Source organism: Halichoerus grypus, chromosome 1 (genome assembly GCF_964656455.1).
Source record: "Halichoerus grypus chromosome 1, mHalGry1.hap1.1, whole genome shotgun sequence".
Lineage (NCBI taxonomy): Eukaryota > Metazoa > Chordata > Mammalia > Carnivora > Phocidae > Halichoerus > Halichoerus grypus.
The window spans coordinates 117175374-117198496 of record NC_135712.1 but is presented as its reverse complement, the minus strand read 5'-3'; the positions used below and the strand labels follow the sequence as shown (position 1 = coordinate 117198496).

The 23123-nt window shown below is 35.5% G+C and overlaps 1 protein-coding gene and 1 long non-coding RNA gene across 6 annotated transcripts in view; one reads left to right on the top strand and one right to left on the bottom strand.

Annotated features, from left to right (window-relative positions):
- U2SURP (U2 snRNP associated SURP domain containing) overlaps positions 1-22923 on the top strand; it is a 58737-nt gene extending 35814 nt beyond the window's left edge. For 4 of the 5 annotated variants that reach the window (XM_036113337.2, XM_036113338.2, XM_078070850.1 and 1 more), the window contains 8 exons: positions 1211-1367; positions 2099-2194; positions 3093-3159; positions 7336-7495; positions 13015-13125; positions 15694-15812; positions 17127-17303; positions 18459-22923. In XM_036113337.2, the coding sequence (XP_035969230.2) occupies positions 1211-1367; positions 2099-2194; positions 3093-3159; positions 7336-7495; positions 13015-13125; positions 15694-15812; positions 17127-17303; positions 18459-18597 (1026 nt within the window). In that variant the 3' untranslated portion in view covers positions 18598-22923. The remainder of the gene's footprint in view (positions 1-1210; positions 1368-2098; positions 2195-3092; positions 3160-7335; positions 7496-13014; positions 13126-15693; positions 15813-17126; positions 17304-18458) is intronic. The other variant, XM_078070871.1, reaches the window with a different exon arrangement.
- On the bottom strand, positions 10593-17142 carry LOC144381618 (uncharacterized). The gene is made up of 2 exons (XR_013447156.1): positions 17079-17142; positions 10593-11248 (listed from the first exon to the last, which is right to left on the bottom strand). It is a non-coding gene; the product is annotated as an uncharacterized LOC144381618 (long non-coding RNA).
- Positions 22924-23123: the final 200 nt, after the last annotated feature.

Genomic DNA, 23123 nt, shown 5'->3' with positions numbered 1-23123 from the left:
GGGAGAGGCAGGCTTCCCGCCGAGCAGGGAGCCCGATGCGGGACTCGATCCCAAGACCCCGGGATCATGACCTGAGCCGAAGGCAGACGCTTAACGACTGAGCCACCCAGGCGCCCCTATTTCTGCTCATCTTTATTATTCCTTCTACTAGCTTTGGGCTTTGTTCTTCTTTTTCTAGTTCCTTTATATGTAAGGTTAGATAGTTTATTTGAGATTTTTCTTGTTTTTTGAGGTAGGCCTGAATTGATACAAACTTCCCTCTTAGAACTGCTTTTGCTATGTCCCAAAGATTTTGGGCTGTTTTTTTTTTCCTTTTTCTTTTTCATTTTCATTTTCATTTGTCTCCATGAATTTTTTTTGACTTTTGATGACATGAAAAGAGATATAATGTATTAGTAGAAGGAAGTACGTAATAGAACAATATATATAGCATGATTTAATTTTATTAAAGTAGCTTTATAAGTAAATATGTGCATGAAGAGATGCACCGCAATGGTAGCAGATTCTATCACGATTCTGTTGCTTTTCACCTCATTGTGTTTCATGAATCCTTTATATTCGTTTTTACCATCCTAATCCAATTATATTTTCACTTTCACTCCTACAAGATCCTCCTAATTGGCCCCCCTGTTTCAAGCACATGGTCCTCATTTCAGTTTCTTAAATATACATTTCCTTCTACCATAGACCTTTGTAAATACTCCTCCCTCTCTCTCAAACATCTCCTGTTTACCAGAGATCCTTTAAGCATAACTGCATTGAGCCTTCTCAGACCTGTGTAGGTGAAACTTACTTATCATACACTTGAATAGTATGATATACCTCTTTGTTGTAGCGGTCATGATAGTTGCAGTTCTTTGTATATTGTGATTATATGATTTCCTGCTTCCCCGCCCCCCCCAAAAAACAATTCTAGTAAGCCCTATTACAGGAGGGACCAAGGGGACAAACTCATTTTTGCTCATCATTGTATGCTCAATGCCTTACATGGTACCTGGTTTCAGTAAACACTTGGTAGATATTTCACAAATAATGAAAGAATGACTGCTTCTTTGTCAGGAGGATAAATTATATCCTAGTTATATCCTCACATTGTATCTGGGAATGTGGGTATCCAGCTGGTTGGTTTTTACTGGTTTGCAAATTAATCTTGTAGCAATATGACTAGTAAGCAAAGGAAAATGTTACAACAGTATGTATATTTCTGTAGGATGTACCAGATGACCTCGATGGTGCCCCCATTGAGGAAGAGCTTGATGGTGCACCTCTAGAAGATGTGGATGGAATTCCTATTGACGCTACTCCCATTGATGATCTTGATGGGGTCCCTATAAAGAGTCTTGATGATGATCTTGATGGAGTGCCTTGTAAGTTCAGATTTCAAACTGATGATCTAATAAGTTGGATTCCAAAACTCTTTAATTTCCACACATGCCGATATGGAAAAAGTTTAAGGTGTCAGTCTTTAATTTTTTTCTTTTATTTCTGACTTTTCAAAATTCAAATACCCAGTAATACATTTGACTCTGCCAAGAAAAAGGTTTTCTTTCTGGTCACATTTCTTTGTTGGGATAGTCAACCCCGTATAGTATTAGTTTCTCTTTTTGTCTTAATTTTCAGGAAAACTGTAGGCGAAATCTTGTGCTCAATTTTATTTATAATCCCAGATTCCTCATTTCATCAGTTCTCTTTTTATTCATAGTTTATGGATTCAGTTTTCCTAGATGCCTAAAATCATTTTTGGAAATAAGAAGGGTACACAGTCTTTAGTACATTTGAATTACATGAAAAGATTGAACAGTTAAAGAATTGTGTAGTTTAAACAGTAATTAGGTAGAGATAATAAGGATTTTTTTATTGCCCCAACTTCTCCATTTGCTTGAAATCATAACTTGTATATTCTGAATTGACACATACATGTTTAAAAATTGGACCTCAGGTGTAGAGAATTGGATTAATCATAATTCTTGACACTAGCAATTATTAGTCCATGTGTGGCCTTATTTTATTTTATTTTTCAATAATATAATTGAATACCCATGGACTACTTAAGTCAACCCCTAGTAGTCAGGGTTAATGGCTTATCTTTCCTCAATAGTGGATGCAACTGAGGACTCAAAGAAGAATGAGCCCATATTTAAAGTTGCCCCATCAAAATGGGAAGCTGTAGATGAATCTGAATTGGAAGCACAGGGTGAGTAAAAGTATAATAAATATTAAGCTTTAAAAAATTGAGTACTTAAAATTAATCATTAGTGTGTATGTTTCCTTTTTGCATTTTATGATGTTTCAACCTTAAGACCCAGAGTTATGTCTAGTGGCTAAATTTTCATTATGGTTGCTGTTACAATTTTCTTAGATCTTTCAGGTTGGATGCTTTGAGAGTAAATCCGAGAAATCACTAAAACTTTTCAGGTTAAGGCATTTCAGTAGAAAATGTAGATGGGAAGGTATATCTATTTGGAAATCTATTTAGAGGTCACTTTCAGAGAAACCAGGCTTTGATCTTCCCATAGTGCTTGACTTATTAGATGCAGTTTAGACCTGCCTTTCATAATTACTTGGACATGTGTCCTTAGTGTTTATAATCGTAATTGTTAGTATTTGTAGGTTCTAGTATTTGTAGGTTCTAATGAAATAAATGTTAACCATCTAGCACACAAATAAGAATGATAACGTAATTTGTCACTCCATGAATTTGAATAAAATTAAAGCATAGGTGTGAGGAAAGAAAGAAATTTAGCACATAGAAATGGCTATTCAAAAAATAGATAATTGTAAATAACTTCTGTAATATAAACTTTCAGTTCTTTTTTTTTTTTTTTTAAGATTTTATTTATTTATTTGAGAGAGAGAGAGAGCACAAGAGGGGGGGAGCGGGAGAGGGAGAAGCAGACTCCCTGCTGAGCAGGGAGCCCGATGCGGGACTCGATCCCGGGACTCCAGGATCATGACCTGAGCCGAAGGCAGTTGCTTAACCAACTGAGCCACCCAGGCACCCTAAACTTTCAGTTCTAAAGCTGGGCTTCTATGCTACTGCAAAAATGCTAATTTACCTTATGGAATTACATCCTTTTTTTCCTTCCACTCAGCTGTAACAACTTCTAAGTGGGAGTTATTTGACCAACATGAAGAATCAGAAGAAGAAGAAAATCAAAAGTAAGAATCTCAGTTTCAAACATACTTAGTTTCTTATTGCATATACACTCCCTTTTTCATTAAGAGGTATGCTTGAAATAATAGTGAAGAGGAAAACTCACTCTTAAAAAACTCGAGAGGATCATTTTTAGTTTGTCATTGTTTTTTCCAGTGAATGAAGAGCTTTTGGTTTCTGGTCTTGATGGCTCTGGTTTCACTTTGCTTCTGAGTTGATTTTTCTATGCTAGGTGCATATACTCTCGGTAGTTACTAAATGGTCAACTGCATTTATTTCAGATCTTTGTCATCAGGTATTGTTTTGGCTCCAAAAAAGTGATTTTTTAAATGTGAATGGGAAAGTTATGCTGCTTTTTATTTGAATTGTACAGTGCTAAGCATTGCATTATGGCCATTCTGTTATTTAAATGTAAACACCTCAAAAGAACTAAGAATAAATAACAGAAAGAAAGCTTTTAACATGTAGAGAAATTACAATTTTGAATTTTGCTCTTCGGTAATCGCCCCAAGATTGTGACTATAGGAATACTGCTCCCAGTTTCTCCTGGCAAGTGTGTATTGGTAGTTTTTAGGTAGAACTTGACACCTTTTTAAATCATTGGAAGGAAGTTGATTTTATTAAATAGAATAGGTGACCTCAAGAACACAAAGCAGAGGTTTCTGCTTTAAAAAAAAAAATTTTTTTTTTTTTTTTTTATGGTTATCAAATGGAAGAGTGAACAAAGGAAAAAGTCCGTTTTGTGTCCCAGCACAATTTGGGCATTTGTGTGGATTCAGAAAATAGGTATTAGTAGCATTTAGATTGTGAAGGAAATGTGACTGATCAGCATATGTGGGAGCACAATTTGATATGCTGAGGAAAACTTGGCAGCAATGATGTCTTTCCAGAAACATTGGGATGGTCAGAACAAATCAGCAATGATTATGACAAAATATTTACAAAATATAGGTGTGGTTTGCTGGTGGAAATACCTCTCTAGGGCTGTTGAGGAGTACAGGAATTGAGACAGTCCAGTTTGCTTTAAAATAGTGCTTTAACCTTTTTTAAATGACTATAATACATCATTATTAACGTCTCTCACTATTGTAGCATCACTGGCTTAAAATAATTATATGTATTCATGACATAATAATTTAGGGGGAAGGAAGGGTAGAAAAGGCCATTGCAGAACTCAAATATTTCTTCAGTTGGTTTTGTTTCTAAAAGTGTTAACTTTTTTTTGTATAAATTTGATATTTGTGTTAATGTTTGGAATGTGACTGCATTTAATGTTGATAGAGTAATCATGTTTATACAGCGAGACCTGGATCACGGGAAATATATTTTATTTTATTTTTAAAGATTTTATTTATTTATTTGACAGAGAGAGGTAGAGATACAGCGAGAGAGGGAACACAAGCAGGGGGAGTGGGGGGGGAGTGGGAGAGGGAGAAGCAGGCTTCCCGTGGAGCAGGGAGCCCGATGCGGGGCTCGATCCCAGGACCCTGGGACCATGACCCTGAGCCGAAGGCAGACGCTTAACGACTGAGCCACCCAGGCGCCCCTAATTTTTTTTATTTTTAAGAGCTCCAAACAAATCACAATAACAAAAATAACTTTCTGAAAGTACAAAGCAAGGATAAGATATTTTTTCATATACAACATTTTGGTCTTTGAAATTTTCTTATGCCTCACTACTGCTCTCTAGTGGCTGAATCCAAAATGCCATTTTGAAACTAGTAATTATTTTTTATGGCAGAAAGGTGATTAAAAAAAAATAGAGCCCTACTATTGTTTTGTAGAAAACTTCCAAATAGTAGTTTAATTTCATTTATAATGAATCCTGTATGGTTTTATAGACTTGAATTTCCATTTCTTTAAAAGAGTAAGATGAAGCTATGATGAGATCTGAACCTAGAACTGGTAACTGAGAGCTAAAGTCAAAACCAGTTAGAACAGACTGCTCAGGCCCTGAAAAATTAAAATCGCAATTGTAAAATGAATATGTATTTTAGATTATCAAGTGTAACTCACTTTAAAAGTAAATAAGATGGTTAAATGTTTGGTGTCTTGCCATCTGGATCATTTCTCTGTATACGTAAGATACGTATATTTATTTTAAACATAAATTATATAATACTGCCCATACTGTTCTCTGACCCCATTTTTCACGTAAGTGTCATGGACATTATTTTGTGTCCATATAGTTATCTGCTCTGTATTTATCTGTAGTTGAAAGCATTCAGATAAGTGTTCAAGGATATTTATTAAGGAATATTTGAATTTGCAAAAAAATTATTGAAATTTGTAAATACAGGCTGGAATTGGTTAGGTAATTTCCATTGCATAGATAGATACCACAATTTAATTGTGACTCATTCTTTTTGAGTGACCCTTTCCGGAATAATCCTCCAGCAAACCTCTGTATTTACACATACACATGCATATAGTTTAACCATTTAAAAGCATCTGAAACACTTGTAAAAAATTTATGTACCATAAAATAAGAAATTCTTGTGTTTAGAAAAATTAACTAAAAACCGCATTTAGGGGGCGTCTGGGTGGCTCAGTCGATAAGCGTCTGCCTTCGACTCGGATCATTATCCCAGGGTCCTGGGATCGAGCCCCGCATTGGGCTCCCTGCTCAGTGGGGAGCCTGCTTCTCCCTCTCCCACTCCCCTTGCTTGTGTTCCCTCTCTCACTGTGTCTCTCTCTGTCAAATAAATAAATAAAATCTTTAAAAAAAACCCTGCATTTAGGAAGTTTCTGACAAATTAATGAGAAGTGTTAAATATAAGTAAATATTTATTTCCACAATGAATATAGTTTTCTAGAAATGGTTTGCTTTTACTATTTTCTTCTTTAGGTATTGTAGTGAGTTGTACCTTTATGAGGTACTAATGATTTGTGGGGCTCTGAGAGTATTAAAGTTTGTAAAGCACTTTTGTAATGTTCAGGAAAGGACCTTTGGGTAAGAAATTACAAAACTAGTAGTATAGTCTTCTCTTGTTTCTTATTCTGAATTGCCAACATTTTATTTTTATCTGCCTTGTTTACATTTTTCTCATCAGTGTGTGAGTTCTGTTATCAGTCTCTCAAATAATTTTTATTTGGAACGAATTTGGTTATAACTACTTTTACATTATTATGAATAGTTTTAAATATATACTGAAAGGACTCCTGCTTATGGTAGAATGTGTTTAGTACCCAATCCCAACAAATAAGGTTCAAATATTAAAGGGAAAATGGCATATTTTCTAGGCTATGCCAGTAATGTTAATGTCACAATCAATATTGTTTATAAAAGGAATTTTGTTTATATATATATATAAACATTCTGAGTTTGTGTGTGGATTACGTGTTTTGCCCAGATTTGACATATGTGCACACCAAAGTCCTGTCCCAGAGCATACAACTTCTTTTTTCTTTTTTTAAGCCCCTTCATTTGTGTTTCAAGAACATTTTGTCAGTCTGAGTCTAGCAGTGAGGACCAACTTTGCACATACGTGCTTGCCTGTCTGTTTCCACTATATTGCTTCTGGAGGGATAGATTTTTTTCTTCTTTATATCCTTACCCGTGGCAGTCACTTAGTTTTTCATTTTCTTCTTCTTATGTGATATAGAATCAGTATAATTCTTAGAATCAATTCTGACATGAGTACTAATGTGTGATAATATTTAAAATTTATACATTGCTTTATTTCTAGGGTTATATGCTGATCAGATAAGGTCTTTACATGCTACATTGTTTCATAGTTAACTGTGTGACACAAACTCATGTATTTTCTAGTGTATAGCCCCTGCTGAAGAAAGAGTAAATACGTTTGGCTTTTTTAACGTTAAGCTTCTGGAACTCACGCTGAACTGGAAAATGTGGGGAATCATTGCCTGATTATTCATTTCACTTAATGCCGCAAGGAAAGTTTGTTGCAGAATGAAAGGCACACAGATAACATTAACATACACAGAATTTTTAAAAGTGATTATGTTGAAGCTCAACTTTTTATGTGGAAGAAACATAAGTTTTATAAAATTGTATTATTTTATAAAATATTTTCTGGAAATGTTTTAGTAATGAATTGGCCTCTTATGTTTTGTTAACATTATTTACAGTCTAAGGCAGTGAAAAATAAAGCCAGACTGTAAAATGTAACATTTTTTTTCTGCCTTGACATATGATATATTCTGCTTATTTCCAGTCAAGAAGAAGAAAGTGAAGATGAAGAAGATACTCAGAGTTCCAAATCAGAAGAACATCATTTGTACTCTAATCCAATCAAAGAAGAAATGACTGAGTCCAAGTTCTCTAAGTACTCTGAAATGAGTGAGGAAAAACGAGCTAAACTTCGTGAAATTGAGGTTAGTATTGCAGTGAAGTTGAAACTATACTTCACTGGCTTTCTCTCACTTTTCACGGACCTAAGCTCCCTCTTGGCATCATTCCTTTGCATGCTGTGTTTTCTGTGCCTGGAAACCTTCATACCAGCTGACTTCCTACAGGCCTCTTAGTTCAAGCATCCCTTCTCTCCTGCTGTCCTTTTCTTAAACTTCTGTATTTGCTTACTTCTCCCTATTTATTTCTTTTGTGATTTTACATGTATTGTGGTGTGTGTTTTATTTTTGTTTTCTTATCTTGCTTGTTGAATGTCTGTATTCCCTACGAGGCTGTGATTCACACGAAGGGAAAGGGCTTTGTCTGTTGTCTGTTCATCATCATAAATCCAGTGTGTGGCACAGAGGAGATCCTCTGAAGATCTTGATTCTTCTAATGAATAGATTACATTTGGCATTATGAAGTCCATAACATTTGAGCGCACATAGTATGTAACAAGGAGAAGTGAGATTCTTTCTGGCACGTTCAAGTTATGTGTACATTTTATTACAGTGGGCTCATTTTAAGTGTATGCATCCTTTTGTGATGGGGAGAGTAGACATTAAGTAGTAACAGTAAGAAGGGGAAAACCTTATGATAGTCTGAAATCCACACTATCTCAAGCAAATTTTTTCCGCCCTCAATTCCCTCTCCTTTTTTAATGCCTGTTTTATTACCAAAACTAGTCAGACATATCAGAGAGGGAAGGGTGTTGTAATGGGAACCTTCCTCATTCCTTGCCCCAAGGAGATGAAACATTCCCAGTAAATGTTGGCGTAGCAGTCTGCCCAGAGTCTCAAAAGTATATATAAGAGTGCATTTTAAATCTTTATCCATTCATATAACTAACAGTATTTTGCATGCCTGCTGTGTGTCAGCACTACTCGTTGTACTACTTTGTAATATCTGCCATAGTAGTTAACTTGTTTCCAGTTCTCTAATCACTGTTGTGCTGGTACAAGTTTTTGTCCAACTCTTTCTTAGAATCACCAAGGCAGAATGTTAACAGGGAAAGTATTTTGGTTTAACCTTAGAATCAGCATACTGTCTATTGTAAGTGAAGAGAAGAGATTTTCAGAGTTAACATGTTGATTCATTTTTCCTGGGATGTATTTATTTATATACATTCTCTATAAATTTTTTAGGGGCAAAAATGTATCAGTGAATATACTCTACCTGTGGATTTTTTCCAAGCTGCCCATGCCCATTCTTTTTTTTTTTTTTTAAAGATTTTATTTATTTATTTGAGAGAGCATGAGAGGGGAGACAGAGGGTGAAGCAGACTCCCCGCTGAGCAGGGAGCCCGATGTGGGACTCGATCCCGGGACTCCAGGATCATGACCTGAGCCGAAGGCAGTCTCTTAACCAACTGAGCCACCCAGGCGCCCCATGCCCATGCCCATTCTTAACTCTCAGAACTCTTCCCAAGCTTACCGAACTCTGCCTTCCTGGAGTTGAATAAAAATATATTTTCTTTCTTTCTTTTTTTTTTTTTTTTAAGATTTTATTTATTTGACAGAGACACAGCGAGAGAGGGAACACAAGCAGGGGGAGTAGGAGAGGGAGAAGCAGGCTTCCCGCCGAGCAGGGAGCCCGATGTGGGGCTCGATCCCAGGACCCTGTGATCATGACCTGAGCCGAAGGCAGATGCCCAACGACTGAGCCACCCAGCCGCCCCTAAAATATATTTTCTTGATAATGAAGTTATCAAATGCCAAATGAAGTTATTAAATGCCAAAACCGACTGTTGGATAGTTTTTTTTTTTTTTTAATAAGATTTTATTTATTTGTCAGAGAGAGCACAAGCAGGGAGAGCTGCATGCAGAACAGGCAGGAGGCAGAGGGAGAAGCAGGCTCCCTGCTGAGCAAGGAGCCTGATACGGGACTCCATCCTAGGACTGGGATCATGACCTGAGCTGAAGGCAGCCGCTTAACTGACCGAGCCACCCAGGTGTCCCGAGTGTTGGATAGTTTTTATTTATTTTTTATTTTTATTTATTTTTTAAAGATTTTATTTATTTGACAGAGAGAGCATAAGCAGAGGGAGAGAGAGGGAGAAGCAGGCTCCCAGCTGAGCAAGGAGCCCGATGTGGGACTCGATCCCAGAACCCTGGGATCATGGCCTTGGGCGGAAGGCAGCCGCTTAACCGACTGAGCCACCCAGGCGTCCCTGTTGGATAGTTTTTAAATGTTCTCTTTCCTTATTGGCTTAAATTAGAGAAGAAAACCACATAATTTAGCATTTTGGTAATTTGGATGGTTTTTGTGAACATTTATTATTTCCACACTGTATCTATCTCTATATATGTGTGCGTGTGTGTGATATATATGCATCTACATACATACATTTCCATACTTCCTGTGCTCTTTGATAATCTGGCCTCTCCGTTGTTAGATACTCAGTGATTGTTTCTCCTCTTCATGTAGTGCCTACCTCTCACAACTTACTACCCTTTTGAGATCTAAATTGTGAACCAAATCCCTAATTTTAAAATCTAGGTTTTAGCTTCATTTTAGTTACCTAATTCTTCTCCATTGTTTACTCTGAGATTTAGTCATGTGGAATAAAGGTTCACAACTGGTGGCAAATTTGAACTAGAACTCAGGGCTCATGAGATTTATTCCTGTCCTCTTTCTGCCCCTACATTTGATCCAGGATCCACGTGCTTTCCACCTCTGCCTCCAGCATCCTCTTAAGTTCTCATGCTTTTCACCTTATATGTTTTTTAAGGATATACTTATGTATATATATGGTCATTATTATTATAATATATGTTGTTTTATTACTATTTATTATAACATAATACTATAGTTTTTCTTTCTTTTTTTTTTTTTAAAGATTTTATTTATTTGACAGAGACACAGCGAGAGAGGGAACACAAGTAGGGGAAGTGGGAGACGGAGAAGCAGGCTTCCCGTGGAACAGGGAGCCTGATGCGGGGCTCGATCCCAGGACTCTGGGATCATGACCTGAGCCGAAGGCAGATGCCTAAGGACTGAGCCACCCAGGCGCCCCACTATAGTTTTTCTTTTTGAAAGCTCTTCTCTTCCCCAAATACATCGTGATAAAGATGTCTATAGCTGAACATTTTTTAAGTTTTTATTTAAATTCCAGTTAGATAACACATAGTGTAATATTAGTTTCAGGTGTACAATACAGTGATTCAGCACTTCCATACAATAGCTGGTGCTCATCACAAGTGCACTCCTTAATCCCCATCACCTATTTCACCCATCCCCCCACTTCCACCTTTCCTCTGGTAACTGTCAGTTTGTCAGTTTGTTCTCTATGGTTAAGAGTCTGTTTCTTGGTTTGTCTGTCTGTCTCCTCCCCCCTTTCCCCCCCTTTGTTCATTTGTTTTGTTTCTTAGATTCCACATATGAATGAAATCATATGGTATTTGTCTTTCTTTGACTGGTTTGACTTATGTAACTGAACATTTTTTAGCATGGGATTAATAAAAACCGAAGAATATGTATTATAAAATACTGACTTTCACAAAGCACTTAGAAAAAATGCAGGCATAGGGTATTACTGGTGTTGGCTGGAAGGAAGTTCTCAATCTTTCAGATACACTGCTTAGAGCCTGGCATGTGCTGGAGTTGTCTTTTCCCATTCTGTTGGCATCCCCACTTCTACCAAGAAGGGTTGGAGGTGTGGAACACATGGGTTGGTTGGGGTGGTGGTGGTGTGTCTTCTATGTTGTTGGAGCAGAAAGATCCCTTTTTTGCCCTGACCCCTGAGGAAAGAGTGGATAGTTGAGTGGGAAGGTGATACTTGCCACTGTCCCAGGGCAACAGGGAGATAGCTAGCTGGCAAACAAGCCAATACATGGTGCTGCTCTCATTTGAGTTGGGACCCTTTGCCAACTGTTTTCTGGGTGCCCTGGACTTGTGCTTGCACCTGAGTTAGGTCACATGAGCAGGAACTATAAGGATTTTATGATGATTTTTAAAAAGATTCTCTAGGAATGCCTTTCTTTCTCCAAAGTAACACTGGGCAGCGCTTAACTCTTAAGCTGATTTGCCATGAATGCATTCTGTAGAACAGAGTCACTTTAATCATAGGAGGCTTCACACAGTGGTGAAGTGAGACATTTACATTTCTTTCCCTTTTCCCCTCTCTCTTACCCTTACGTGTTCTGTGTTTTAAAATGTCCTCATTAAAACAACAATGCAAAGATTTTTTAAGAGTTTTGAAAGAGGCAAGAACCTCAAATCTCTGATTATAAATGACCTGGTTATAGAAGTGGAATTAGGTAGAAAAAGGGCAAAAGTTGGCGAAAAGTATGAGAAATGGTCATGAAGTCAAAAACAGTGAAAATAACACTTTGAATGGAAGAAGGTTTTTGTAACTTGTTCCCATTCTATTGGAAAGCCTCATTTGTAGTGAGGGGGGAAAAAAACCTAAAACAAACAAGGTCTTGTTTCCAAATACAAATAAAACATTTATAGTAGCATTTAGTCCATTTAAAGGACATATCAGTGCTCAATAAAAATAGGTTAAGATGTTTGCATATACAATAATTCCATTAGGCAAGACTGTTTTCTTTCCCTCTTTGAGTGAAATACGGTATACAGGTTTGGCACTGCAACCCAGTGGGTCCATATGTGCTTTCTGCCTCCACTTCCAACATTATCTGAGTCTTCATGCATTTCACCTTACCTGTTCTCCCTTTGTTCCATAAAGATGTATATATATCTTTATATAATAAGTATATTTATATTATATTTACATATGTAACATAAATGTACCTATAAATATATATGTATTAATATAGGATATATATTAACATAAAATACTTAAAATATATAATATATACACAATGCAGAATTGAATAATTTTGTACAAATACTTTTGTGCTCATATGGATAAATTACAAGAAATGGAATCGGAAGTTTTTCTAATCTTTTTTTATTAGTATATACTCTTAGTATATTTCTACTATGATTTAACCTTTTCTTGATGTTCAGTGATTGCACTGTACTGTAAATAGAGTGAAACCTTCAAACTCTGTTGCTCTGTGTTTTTGGTCCTGTGTGAACTGTAAAGAATGCTGCTTTAAAAAAAAATTATGGTTACTTGTGTTCTGCCTGCTGTCCTATCTTGTTGGAAGTAGGTTGCATTTAGCAACCTTGCCTTTCACATTTGGGGAGCCAGATAGCAAATTCATTATCATTGAGATAATAAGTAGATTCTTAAGGGCATGAACTATAGTTCATGAGTCATCTCACGTGGCTGTGCAGAGAGCATGTGGGCCCACGCGCGATCACTTGAATTCTGCATGATTGGACTCGTCTAACAAGTGGCCTTCAGATAAGGGAGCTTTATGTTGATGTTATATTTTGACTGAGTCCTAATCAGTTACTACTTTGCTATGTTCCTGTTTTTTTTCTTTTTACACACTTTTTCAAAGAAAAAAAAATTTTTTTTTACGGGAGCAAAGCACTGCTTGAAAAACTATAGTGATGAAAAGATTTATTTTTAAAATGTCTTATTTCACAGCTCAAAGTTATGAAGTTTCAGGATGAATTGGAATCTGGAAAAAGACCTAAAAAACCAGGCCAGAGCTTTCAGGAGCAAGTAGAACACTACAGAGATAAACTTCTTCAACGAGTAAGGAATGAGTGTATTCAATAATATGCATTTTCCAAAGTTATTTGTTTGACTACCTAGAATATTGGTGTATTGGTATACTTAAGGAAAAGTATGTCTCAAATTACACCCTTTCATGTGTAAATGCTGAATACTGGTAGACAATTGGGAACATTTGAAATTTGATGTTTTGCAATTATTTCAACTTGGAAAAGGGTCTTAGAGCAACAGCACACTTTTTTATTCTGGATATGCTACCTATGGACTAGAAAATCTGCTAAGACCATGCTTTCAACACTGGAAGACCTTCTGTGAAGCTTCAACATTTGTGACAATGAAACACCAGCAGCCCTCAGAAGTGGCACAAAGACAAAGATGGAGTTAGTTTGGGAATTTCATTTAGGGCTCCTTTTCCACTGTTTCTAAAGAAGGACACCAAGTGGTAGAATACCTCATCAGTGAATTCTAAGCCTCGTATTCTTTTTTTTTTTTTTTTTTTTTTAAGATTTTATTTATTTGTGAGAGAGACAATGAGAGACAGAGAGCATGAGAGGGAGGAGGGTCAGAGGGAGAAGCAGACTCCCTGTTGAGCAGGGAGCCTGATGTGGGACTCGATCCCGAGACTCCAGGATCATGACCTGAGCCGAAGGCAGTCGCTTAACCAACTGAGCCACCCAGGCGCCCCTCTAAGCCTCGTATTCTTTATGCATAAAAAATATGTAGCGATATACAGAGAATTTTAGAACACATGTTAATTTTTGGAAGAACCCAGGAATTTTATTGGGACTGCTATTAATTTTTACCTATATCTTGACTATCATTACAAAAAAGACTATATACACACACACACACACACACACACACATATATATATATGGAGAGAGAGAGAAATAAGAACATGCTGGAACAGAAGTTAGAATCTCTAAAAGCTGTTAATGGCATAGTACTGGTGATGGGAGCAGCAGTATAGTCAGATAGCTTTGGCGCTGCACAGACCTGTGCGTTCCTGGTGCCGCCCTTTGCTCTCTTCTCCTAGGCAAATCACTGGATCCTGCTTTTCTTCGTGAAACTGGGTCGATAGTCCCAATTTTGCAGGATTGTGAGATAATAGCTACTATTACTCTTTTATTGGATTAAATTGTTTAAAATATTTTGAGTATTTTAACTAGTTTGATTCCTATAAGATTATCAATCAGGAAAATATATCCTACAGATCACCAGAGGAAGATGGTGTCCTCTGCATTACATTTTAAATCTATATATGTTGTATTTCAAAAAAAGAAAAATGAGATTTTAAAAAAGATGTATTTGTACTCCATGAGTCCCTTTGGAGTTGGTGGCAGGTATCTGATCTGCATGGAAGACTACACTTTGAGATACTCACTGGTCCTGATGGTTGTAATGCATGTAATACCATTTTAATCTCTTTGCATTCCATGATTGTAACTGGAGAGGAGGATGTGTTTCTTGAAGGTATATACTGAGGGTCAGGAGATTCATCACCTCATAGGCCATCACCTCATTTTAAATAAGCTTATTAGAACATAGCCATGTGCCTTCACTTACGTATTATCGATAGTGGCTTTTGGACTATTGTGACAGAGTTGAATCCCGGGACAGAGACTGTATGTGGCCCACAGAACGGAAAATATTTATTGTCTGGTTGTTTACAGAACATTTCTGTTTGTAACTTCTGGTATAGGCTTTTTATCAGCTACCAGATAGCTTTCTTGATGAATACAAATCAGAGAAATTAAATTCCTGTTAATGAAGAGCTAAGTTGGCTTAGTGGGTTCATTTTCTGTAGCCACTCCCTTAAGTATATTATCAACAGAAATAATTTCAAGTGAGAAGTGGCGATTGTAGCAGTGGGAATGAGTAGATAGGTCATCTTTCTGGTTTATATAATTGTATAGTCATGTAGTCAGTTTGTACTTTTATAAATTAGGATGTAAAATTTCCAATAAAAATGGTACTTGTTAGTAGTAAGATTTTCTGATGGACGATTATTATGAATAACTATTTTTCCTTTTCAGCCTTGTGCTTTGGAGAGAGCTCTCTTTAGATTAAATCCACTTGCTATAGAATCGCTACTATTTTATTGTAGTTTAGGATAGGCCGGTGTATTGTTGGCTTTTTCCTTTTTTATTTTATTTTATTTTTTTTTTAAGGGGAGGGACAGAGGAAGTAGTTAAGAGCCCTGGCTCTACAGCCTGGACTCCAATCCTGACTTCACCATCCAGTGTGACTGTGAGCATAGTACTTAACCTTTCTGAGTCTCACTTTTCATGTCTTGAATGAGGATAATAGTAGTATTCCTAAGGAATATTTGAAGTATTACATGCAGTGGTATATGGAAAGTTGTTTAGTAATTATTTGGTCTATGGTACGGACTTAGTAACTGGTATTACTATTATCACTCAGTGTAAGTAGAAGAAATAACTAGGTTTCCTGGAAGAATAGGTATTTTTTTTAAAAATGGCATTATATGTAGTGATTTAAAAATTAAAATATTGTTGCATAAATGAGATTAACCTAGATAGGTATTTTTTAATGACTAAATATTTTTTCTTTAAAAAAATAAAACAGGAAAAAGAGAAGGAATTAGAAAGAGAACGAGAAAGAGATAAAAAGGATAAAGAAAAATTGGAATCTCGATCTAAAGACAAGAAGGAAAAAGATGAATGTACTCCAACAAGGAAAGAAAGGTATACATTTCTCATTTAAATGCCTATACTGCTTTTTGAACACTAAATCAAAAACTAATAATATGTACTATATGTTGGCTAACTCAGGTAGTACTAGTACTAGTAATAGTAATAATAAAAGATAAAAAATAAATGACATTACTGTGTGCCACCCCCCAAATAAAGTTTTGGAATGTTTCATTTTGTAATGTTTTCATCACTGAAGCCAACAAACTTGAAAAGTATTTTTTCATGATAAACATGTTTGGCTCCTGCCTGTAGGAGGCAGAATTAACTGAGAAATGGGGCAGTTAGTTGGCACTTGGCTTAGTTAATTGGGACATCATCCCATTGCATGGTTCAAATGGTACCTTAGCCTTAGTTAAGTGCAAGAATTCAGTTACCATATTAGGTATCAAACCTAAGGTTTAAATAACTAAACAGGCTTGCTACATCTTCCTTGTTGCCTCTGGTGTAAGCTTTTCTTCTCTGCTGAGACTGCTGCCTTTGTAAACCTGAGTCTCCCATTCCTGTCTAAAAGGAGTTTGTGTACGTAGGCCATAGGGACTCACTCCTCACTTTTAAGTCTTCATTCTAATCAAAATCATTTCTCTCTTAGTTTTTATTTTACTTTCACAGTTCCTAAATCTCTCATTTAATAGAGAAAATTGCTTTAGTTAACAAAGATTTTCCTAATATCCAAGTGAATGCAAATAAAAAAATTCTGGCTTAGTTACTCTACAGGTAATTACAAATAACATAGGTATACTAATTGGTTAAATGCTAAATTTACCACTTGTTTGTCTTGTATTTATTATTTTGATACACTTTCAGATTTATAGAAAAGTTGCAAAGATAGTATAAAAAATTCCCAGATATCCTCCACCCACATTCTCCAAATGTTGAAATATTTCTACTTTTGCTTAATTTTTTCCCCCTTCCTTTGCCCTCCTCCCAACCATTTAAGAGTAACTTGCCAACATGATGCCCCATTTTCTTATATAAGCACAATAAAAGTTTCAAGATGGGAGGATTAACATTAAATACTGTTACCTAACCAGAGACTTTAATGAGATTTTATCCATTGTCCCGATCTCTTACAGCAAAAGAAAATCCAATTTAGTTGACCTCAGTTTTTGTTTTGATCAACCTATCTTTAAGACTTTCTTGTTCTTTATAAAGCGCTTTGAATGTTGTGGGAAAATAACATTAACAAGGTTAGTGAAAATAAAGTTAGTGTAAACTGATAGGAATTAATAGCTGATTCAGTAGAAGGAAAATGAATACCTGATCCTTTGCTCACTTATGGAATATTTTGGGGGCTTTGTTCCGTAGGAAAAGGCGACACAGCACATCCCCTAGCCCATCTCGCAGTAGCAGTGGTAGACGAGTGAAATCCCCTTCACCCAAATCGGAGCGATCAGAGCGTTCAGAAAGATCTCATAAAGAGAGCTCACGATCCAGGTCATCTCACAAAGATTCTCCTAGAGATGTTAGCAAAAAGGCCAAAAGGTAAATGCAAGTTATTTTTTTGTAATATTTCAAATGCCAGTTTCCTTGTCATTTCACCAGCTTTTGAAAATAATTTGGCTGGCAACCATTTTTTAAAGGGCTTTAGAAAACCAGAGAAGTATACTTTCATTTTAGATTATTCCTTCCCACCTCCCCACCCCAGTCTCCTCATGACTAAAGCACAAGAAGGCTTCCAACAAGTAAAGACCAGCCAAGAATTTTAAACATTATATCCAGTGTTTTCTGTGGACTAGGGGTAGCTGCTTTACTTTTCATTCTGTTCTTCAGTTTCTATAAAATATTCTTTGATTTTGTCAAGGCTGAAAGGAGAATACTTTACCCCCTCCCTCCTGCCCCTGCATCTTATTAGCAAGTTCTTGGGTAGAGATTTGTGGAAATAAATACCATTCTTCAGTGGGTAATTTAAATGTGTGATATATACTTTTTTTCCTTGTAGTTCCAGAAAAGTGGTTAAGAAATGTTTTATTCATCTGGTGTTACATAGTGGAATTTTCCTGAGAACTGAAACTGCTTTATATCCTAAAAATTTATTTTTGTGACCATTTTTAGTAAAATTTTTATAAAAGATAAGTTTTTTCCTTTTCTAAATGGCACTTGCATATATATAAAGTGTATTTATTTGCTTTGGTAATCTTCATGAACTGCATTTACAGAATTATGGTATCTTAAATGATTCCCTTGAATGATATGTAGTAGTTGGTGCTTTTTCCTTCAAGAAGATAGGTTGCAACACTTTTTCAAAAATTTTGTGAATGATCTTAGATGCCATTTTGAACTTTATCTTGCAGATTTAGAGGTTCAGACTAAGGGATCTATCAGTAACCTGGGGAACTTGTTAAAATTGCAAATTTCCAGTCCCTGCTTCTTGGGATTTTGATTAAATAGAGCAGTGGTAGGGCTCAGAAATCAGTCTTTTTAAGCAGGCACACCACTCATAATCATTGATGTAGTGCACAGAAGGTGCAAAATTACGTGTGTGTGTGTGTAAAGTAGGCAAAACACGAATTTGGGAAGTTTACAGCCTTTTTTATTTCTGACTTTCATTGTGCTCTGTTAAAGATCATTTTAGGTAATGAAGGATGGTCCATTTTGATCATATGAGTGCTTTGATAAATTGTTTGTTTGTTTCCTCAGATCACCATCTGGTTCGAGGACACCTAAAAGGTCTAGGCGATCACGGTCTAGATCCCCTAAAAAGTCAGGGAAGAAATCCAGATCCCAGTCCCGATCTCCACACAGGTCTCATAAAAAGTCAAAGAAAAACAAACACTGACATAAATTTTTAAGATGCTGTCACTTATTGGAAATGCAATTTTGTTTTGTGCCTGAATGGTCTGTTTTTTTAAAAAAAAAAAACAACAAAAAATCAAATGAAAGAGCATTCCTGGATTTTTTGTTTATTTGTTTGTGAATGCATGTGTAAACTCATGAGTAACTGCATCTGTAGACCTGTCATTGTTTTATATTGTATAAATTACTTTCGTTGTGGCTGTTTCTCAAGATGAAATTTTTATTGTGCTAATGAATTTCATCAGAAATGTGTATAATGGATCTGCTGGCAGTAGTAGTATTTTGTTTTAGGATGTTGTGACTTAGCAAAAATAATACAGATGTCTTCCCCCCTTTTGTAGCTTTGACAATTTGAATTAGATTTCAAATAAAATCTGAACAGAAAACTATAATGTTGTTTTTTTGCCCTATTGGTGACATCAAGTCCCTTAAAGTTCTACCAAGTGAGTTTAGCACTTCTGTTGTTTCTTATACTTAATGCACTTTATAAGCTCCATTGTTCAAGTAGCTAAAGTTTTATATTTACTAAGATGACTATCAAAATTAAGGGACCTAAGACTCCTATTTGGTAGGTTTGCCAACCAACTTCTTCGATGAGGTTATCTTGGGTAATACTAGTCCCCAGAGATCAAAAGACTAGGGAAAGGTGGCATGGTCTTTTTTGTTAATGGAATGCCTGGCTAAAGTATTTTTTCTTTTATCAAAGAAGCAATATGATTTCAGTGTACTCAGCCTGTATGTCCTGAGCAACTACTTTTTTTTAGGGAAAAATTAAATCTCCATCTTTTGATTTCATCTTCTATCATGAAAGAAGTTTATTTATAAAATAAATTTTCTAACAAGAGTTGGCCATAGAAGTTTTTTGTATGATAATTGCCCTTTTATAGCCCCCTGTAGGTTATCTTTCAAACACTGGTATCAGTATATTTCTACAGAGTTCTTTTTAAAGCACCTTAGGTTTTTGTTTTTTTGTTTTGTTTTGTTTTGTTTTGTTTTAGAATTGAGTTTTAGGTTTATCTTTAAGTAAAGCTTAAAAGTAAAATAGTTTTCAGGAAACTTAACATCCGGTAGTTTGTAAATTCAAGGTGCAAAAAGTTGATTTAAACGATTTGCCTAGTTAAAATCTGTTATACAATGGGAATAAAATTGTTGCAGTATGAGGAAGAAATAAGAAAACTTGTATAATGTTGATCATAATATTGCTATCAGTATAATGTAATAAAGGGTTATGTAGACTTGAACGGACACTACTACTATTTGTGAATCTTTAGTTTTTCTGGACACTTTATGCAGTGGTTTGATGGTTTTTGTTTTTGTTTTTCCCTTAATAGAGAGCATAGAAAACCATTCTAATATGGATTGTTTTGAGTTACCTTTTTAAAACTATATTTTCAAGTTGTTTTATTTAATGCTGCCTAGTTACAAATAAAATAAGCTGTACTGATGATTTGGGGCGTAGATATATTAGCTGGCAGTGAGGTGTGCTATTTCCAAACTGGGCAAACCTATAGCATCTTTACAAATGAGCCAGTCCGATTATTTGACTTAATGGTTCTTACCAACATGCAATATTTCTTGAAAGTTATTCCCTTATTGTTCACTCTTTTGTTTGTCCATAATGTTAGGGAATGTTAATTCCTAAATGTTGCTCAGAATAATTAAATATGAACATTTGGTGCTGGTTTCTAAAAACCTACAGATACAGCCATTTTTAAAAACCTACAGATATAGCCATTTTTAAAGTAACGTGTTTTTTCTCCCCTGTTCATTGCCTCGGGGGAGGGAATTTTATATATTACCTTTCTTTGCAGAAATAACAGTAATGTTGAGTTCCTGGTGATTTGGGCATTCCATCATTATTTGGTATCTAGTATAGGCTTAGAAATAATTGGACAGGAAATGACTTTTGCAGTCAAATTACAAGGAATGCTTATTTCCCTCTCTTTAAAAAAAAAAATATCCTGAAGAAGGAGGAGTGAGTAGAAATTGTTAGGTTAGTTTGGGGTTCTTATTTGTATTTTTCCTGCTGCAGTGGAATTTAGCAGTTCTTTTAATGTGGATCCACATACAACGAATATCTTACGGAGGATAAGACTGGCTTCCTTTTGGGTGGGTGGGTGGGGACTGCTTAGGGTTGATAGAATATGTGTTCTGTAAAGTTTACTAATGTGTGTATTAGATTGTATTGGATTTTTTTTTCCCTGGAATTGCAAATGGTTATTTCCAATTTTACTTAACGAGGAAATATCTAGAGTAAGCCTGTTTAATTCTTCATGGATTCTATGAAAGTTTAACAGGAGCAGAAATTGGTGAATTCTAAGGAGGGAGATACTTTACCATTTTTTTTAAATAACATATTATTCATGTTTCGCATCTAAAGAACACTTGATTAGATAGCAGAATTTCTACAGGTTGACTATAAAATGTTCATAGGGTGACTTTCTAGTTATAGGGAATACCCTGTTCCAGCTCTGTAATAGACGGTTATTATGCTCTACCATAACTACAAGTAAGACGAAATCCTCTGTTACCTACTCTTCTCATAAAGGGCGTGGCTTAAACTCTTTACCCTCTATCCTAACATTTATACACAGGGATTTCTTAACAGGTTAATACCATTTAATCTCCTTCTCCTACACTGAGAGAAAGTAAATAAATGGTGGTCTATTTCTTGCCAAAGAGAGACCTATGATTGAAAAGGATCATGTTTGTGTATCTTTTCTTTGACATTGTATTTCCTTATTACCATTAGTTAAGCATATGGGCATTTCTAAATTGTAATATGTTGAGAAGTTAGAGATTAAAGAACTAAAACAACAAAAAGCCCTGACCCAAAAGAATGCTTTTATGATGCTCAGAATGTTCTCGGCTTTTCTGCTAAAGTTTGCAGAAACCACTAGACACTGACCTAATTTTTCTTTATTGCAGACCATTCCTGTGAGCTAACCCTGAGACTTTTATCCCAATTAAAGAATCTTAGAAGAAATATTTGCTTATGACTTCTGTATTTTTTCCCCAGATTTTAATAGTCTTGAAAATATTTTTAAGAAGTTCCAATCATGATTTAATTTAAGTTTATTAGACATGTTCTCTACACATTTGCCTTTGCGATCACATAAATTCTGAAATTATGTGGCCGTGATAATAGCCTATCATTATGATTATTAGAAAATGAGAGCAAATAAATCCCTGTATTGCCAAAGTGACTTAAGCTATTCTGATGACCACAACAGTGTGATTTCTTCAACAGAGAAGGTTGTTTTTAAAAATAAATCGTACCACTTTTCTAAGACTGTACATTTACGAAATATGAGCTTTTTTCTTTGTTGTTTTCCTTTTATACTTTCATGGAAAAGCAAATCACAGAAAATTCAGTTCAGATAGTAATGAAGACGCTAGTCTAAGTTTAAAAGAACACGTGACTAAAAACTCACAAAGTGCTTGCTTTCTTCCTATTTCACAAGCAGGTTTTAGACAGATTGTCGGGGGTAATTTGTTGCCCTTTTGGCCTTTTTTCTTCATTTTTGGTATAAACTTCCCAGGACTTAGATAAGCCACAAATGCAGATCCCAGGGGAAGTGTTGTGATGATAGACTAAAAGGTGGGAATGTGCTGCTGTTGGGAGCGAGCCATGTTCCATTGTTGAAAATTCAATGCCTCAGTGTTTATTCAGTACCACCTCACGGAGCTTTGGTGTAAATGGATTATGTGTATAATTGGTTATTTATATAGTTTTGTAGCTCTATAGATAAAATGCCCTCATTCATTTTCACATGTAATTGTGCTCGGAGTATTTGTTTTATCCTTTTACTTCAACAGGCTCTTGTACGTTACATCTCTGGTGATTTGAAATATCAGGAAAGACAATTTTTTCAGGAATGAGAATAATATAGTTGAAATCAGCTCAGCTGAAATACTTTATAGCAAGACAATTTCTTTTGGGTGAACTGATTCCATAATTTAGTTACTCTTGATGTAAGGATTAAGTTTATTGTGGAGCTGCTTTCCAGACTGTCACTTTATAGTTTTTCTACATAAAGATTATATAGTTGCAAAGGTTGTAGAATTTCCCTTTTGTTGTTGTTTTTTGACTTTTAATTACTTTAATAAAAATACGTTGTTTTCATAGCAAACTTTAGCCTGTTCATGTAATTTTCTCCATGTAGTTTTTCTAATGCAAGCCCAGTAAACCATGTCTGGTTTTCAGCAGCTTTCTCTCAAGTGAAATAAGTGATGTGTCACATTTATCAGTTGTAGTTAAAATGTTACATTTTCTATGTTTAAACTCTAATAAAATATTTTCATGATAGATGATTCTCTTGATTAGGAAATTTTATTATTGGTTTCCCCTTTTTTAAAGGGTTATTTTGTTCCATCTTATTTCATTGGGAAAGATTTAAACACAAAAAAAGTAGAATGAACATCCCAAATGACTATCACCTTGCACGTACGTATCTCCAAATGTTTCATTTTTTAAACCTAACATAACCACAATATCATTATTACATT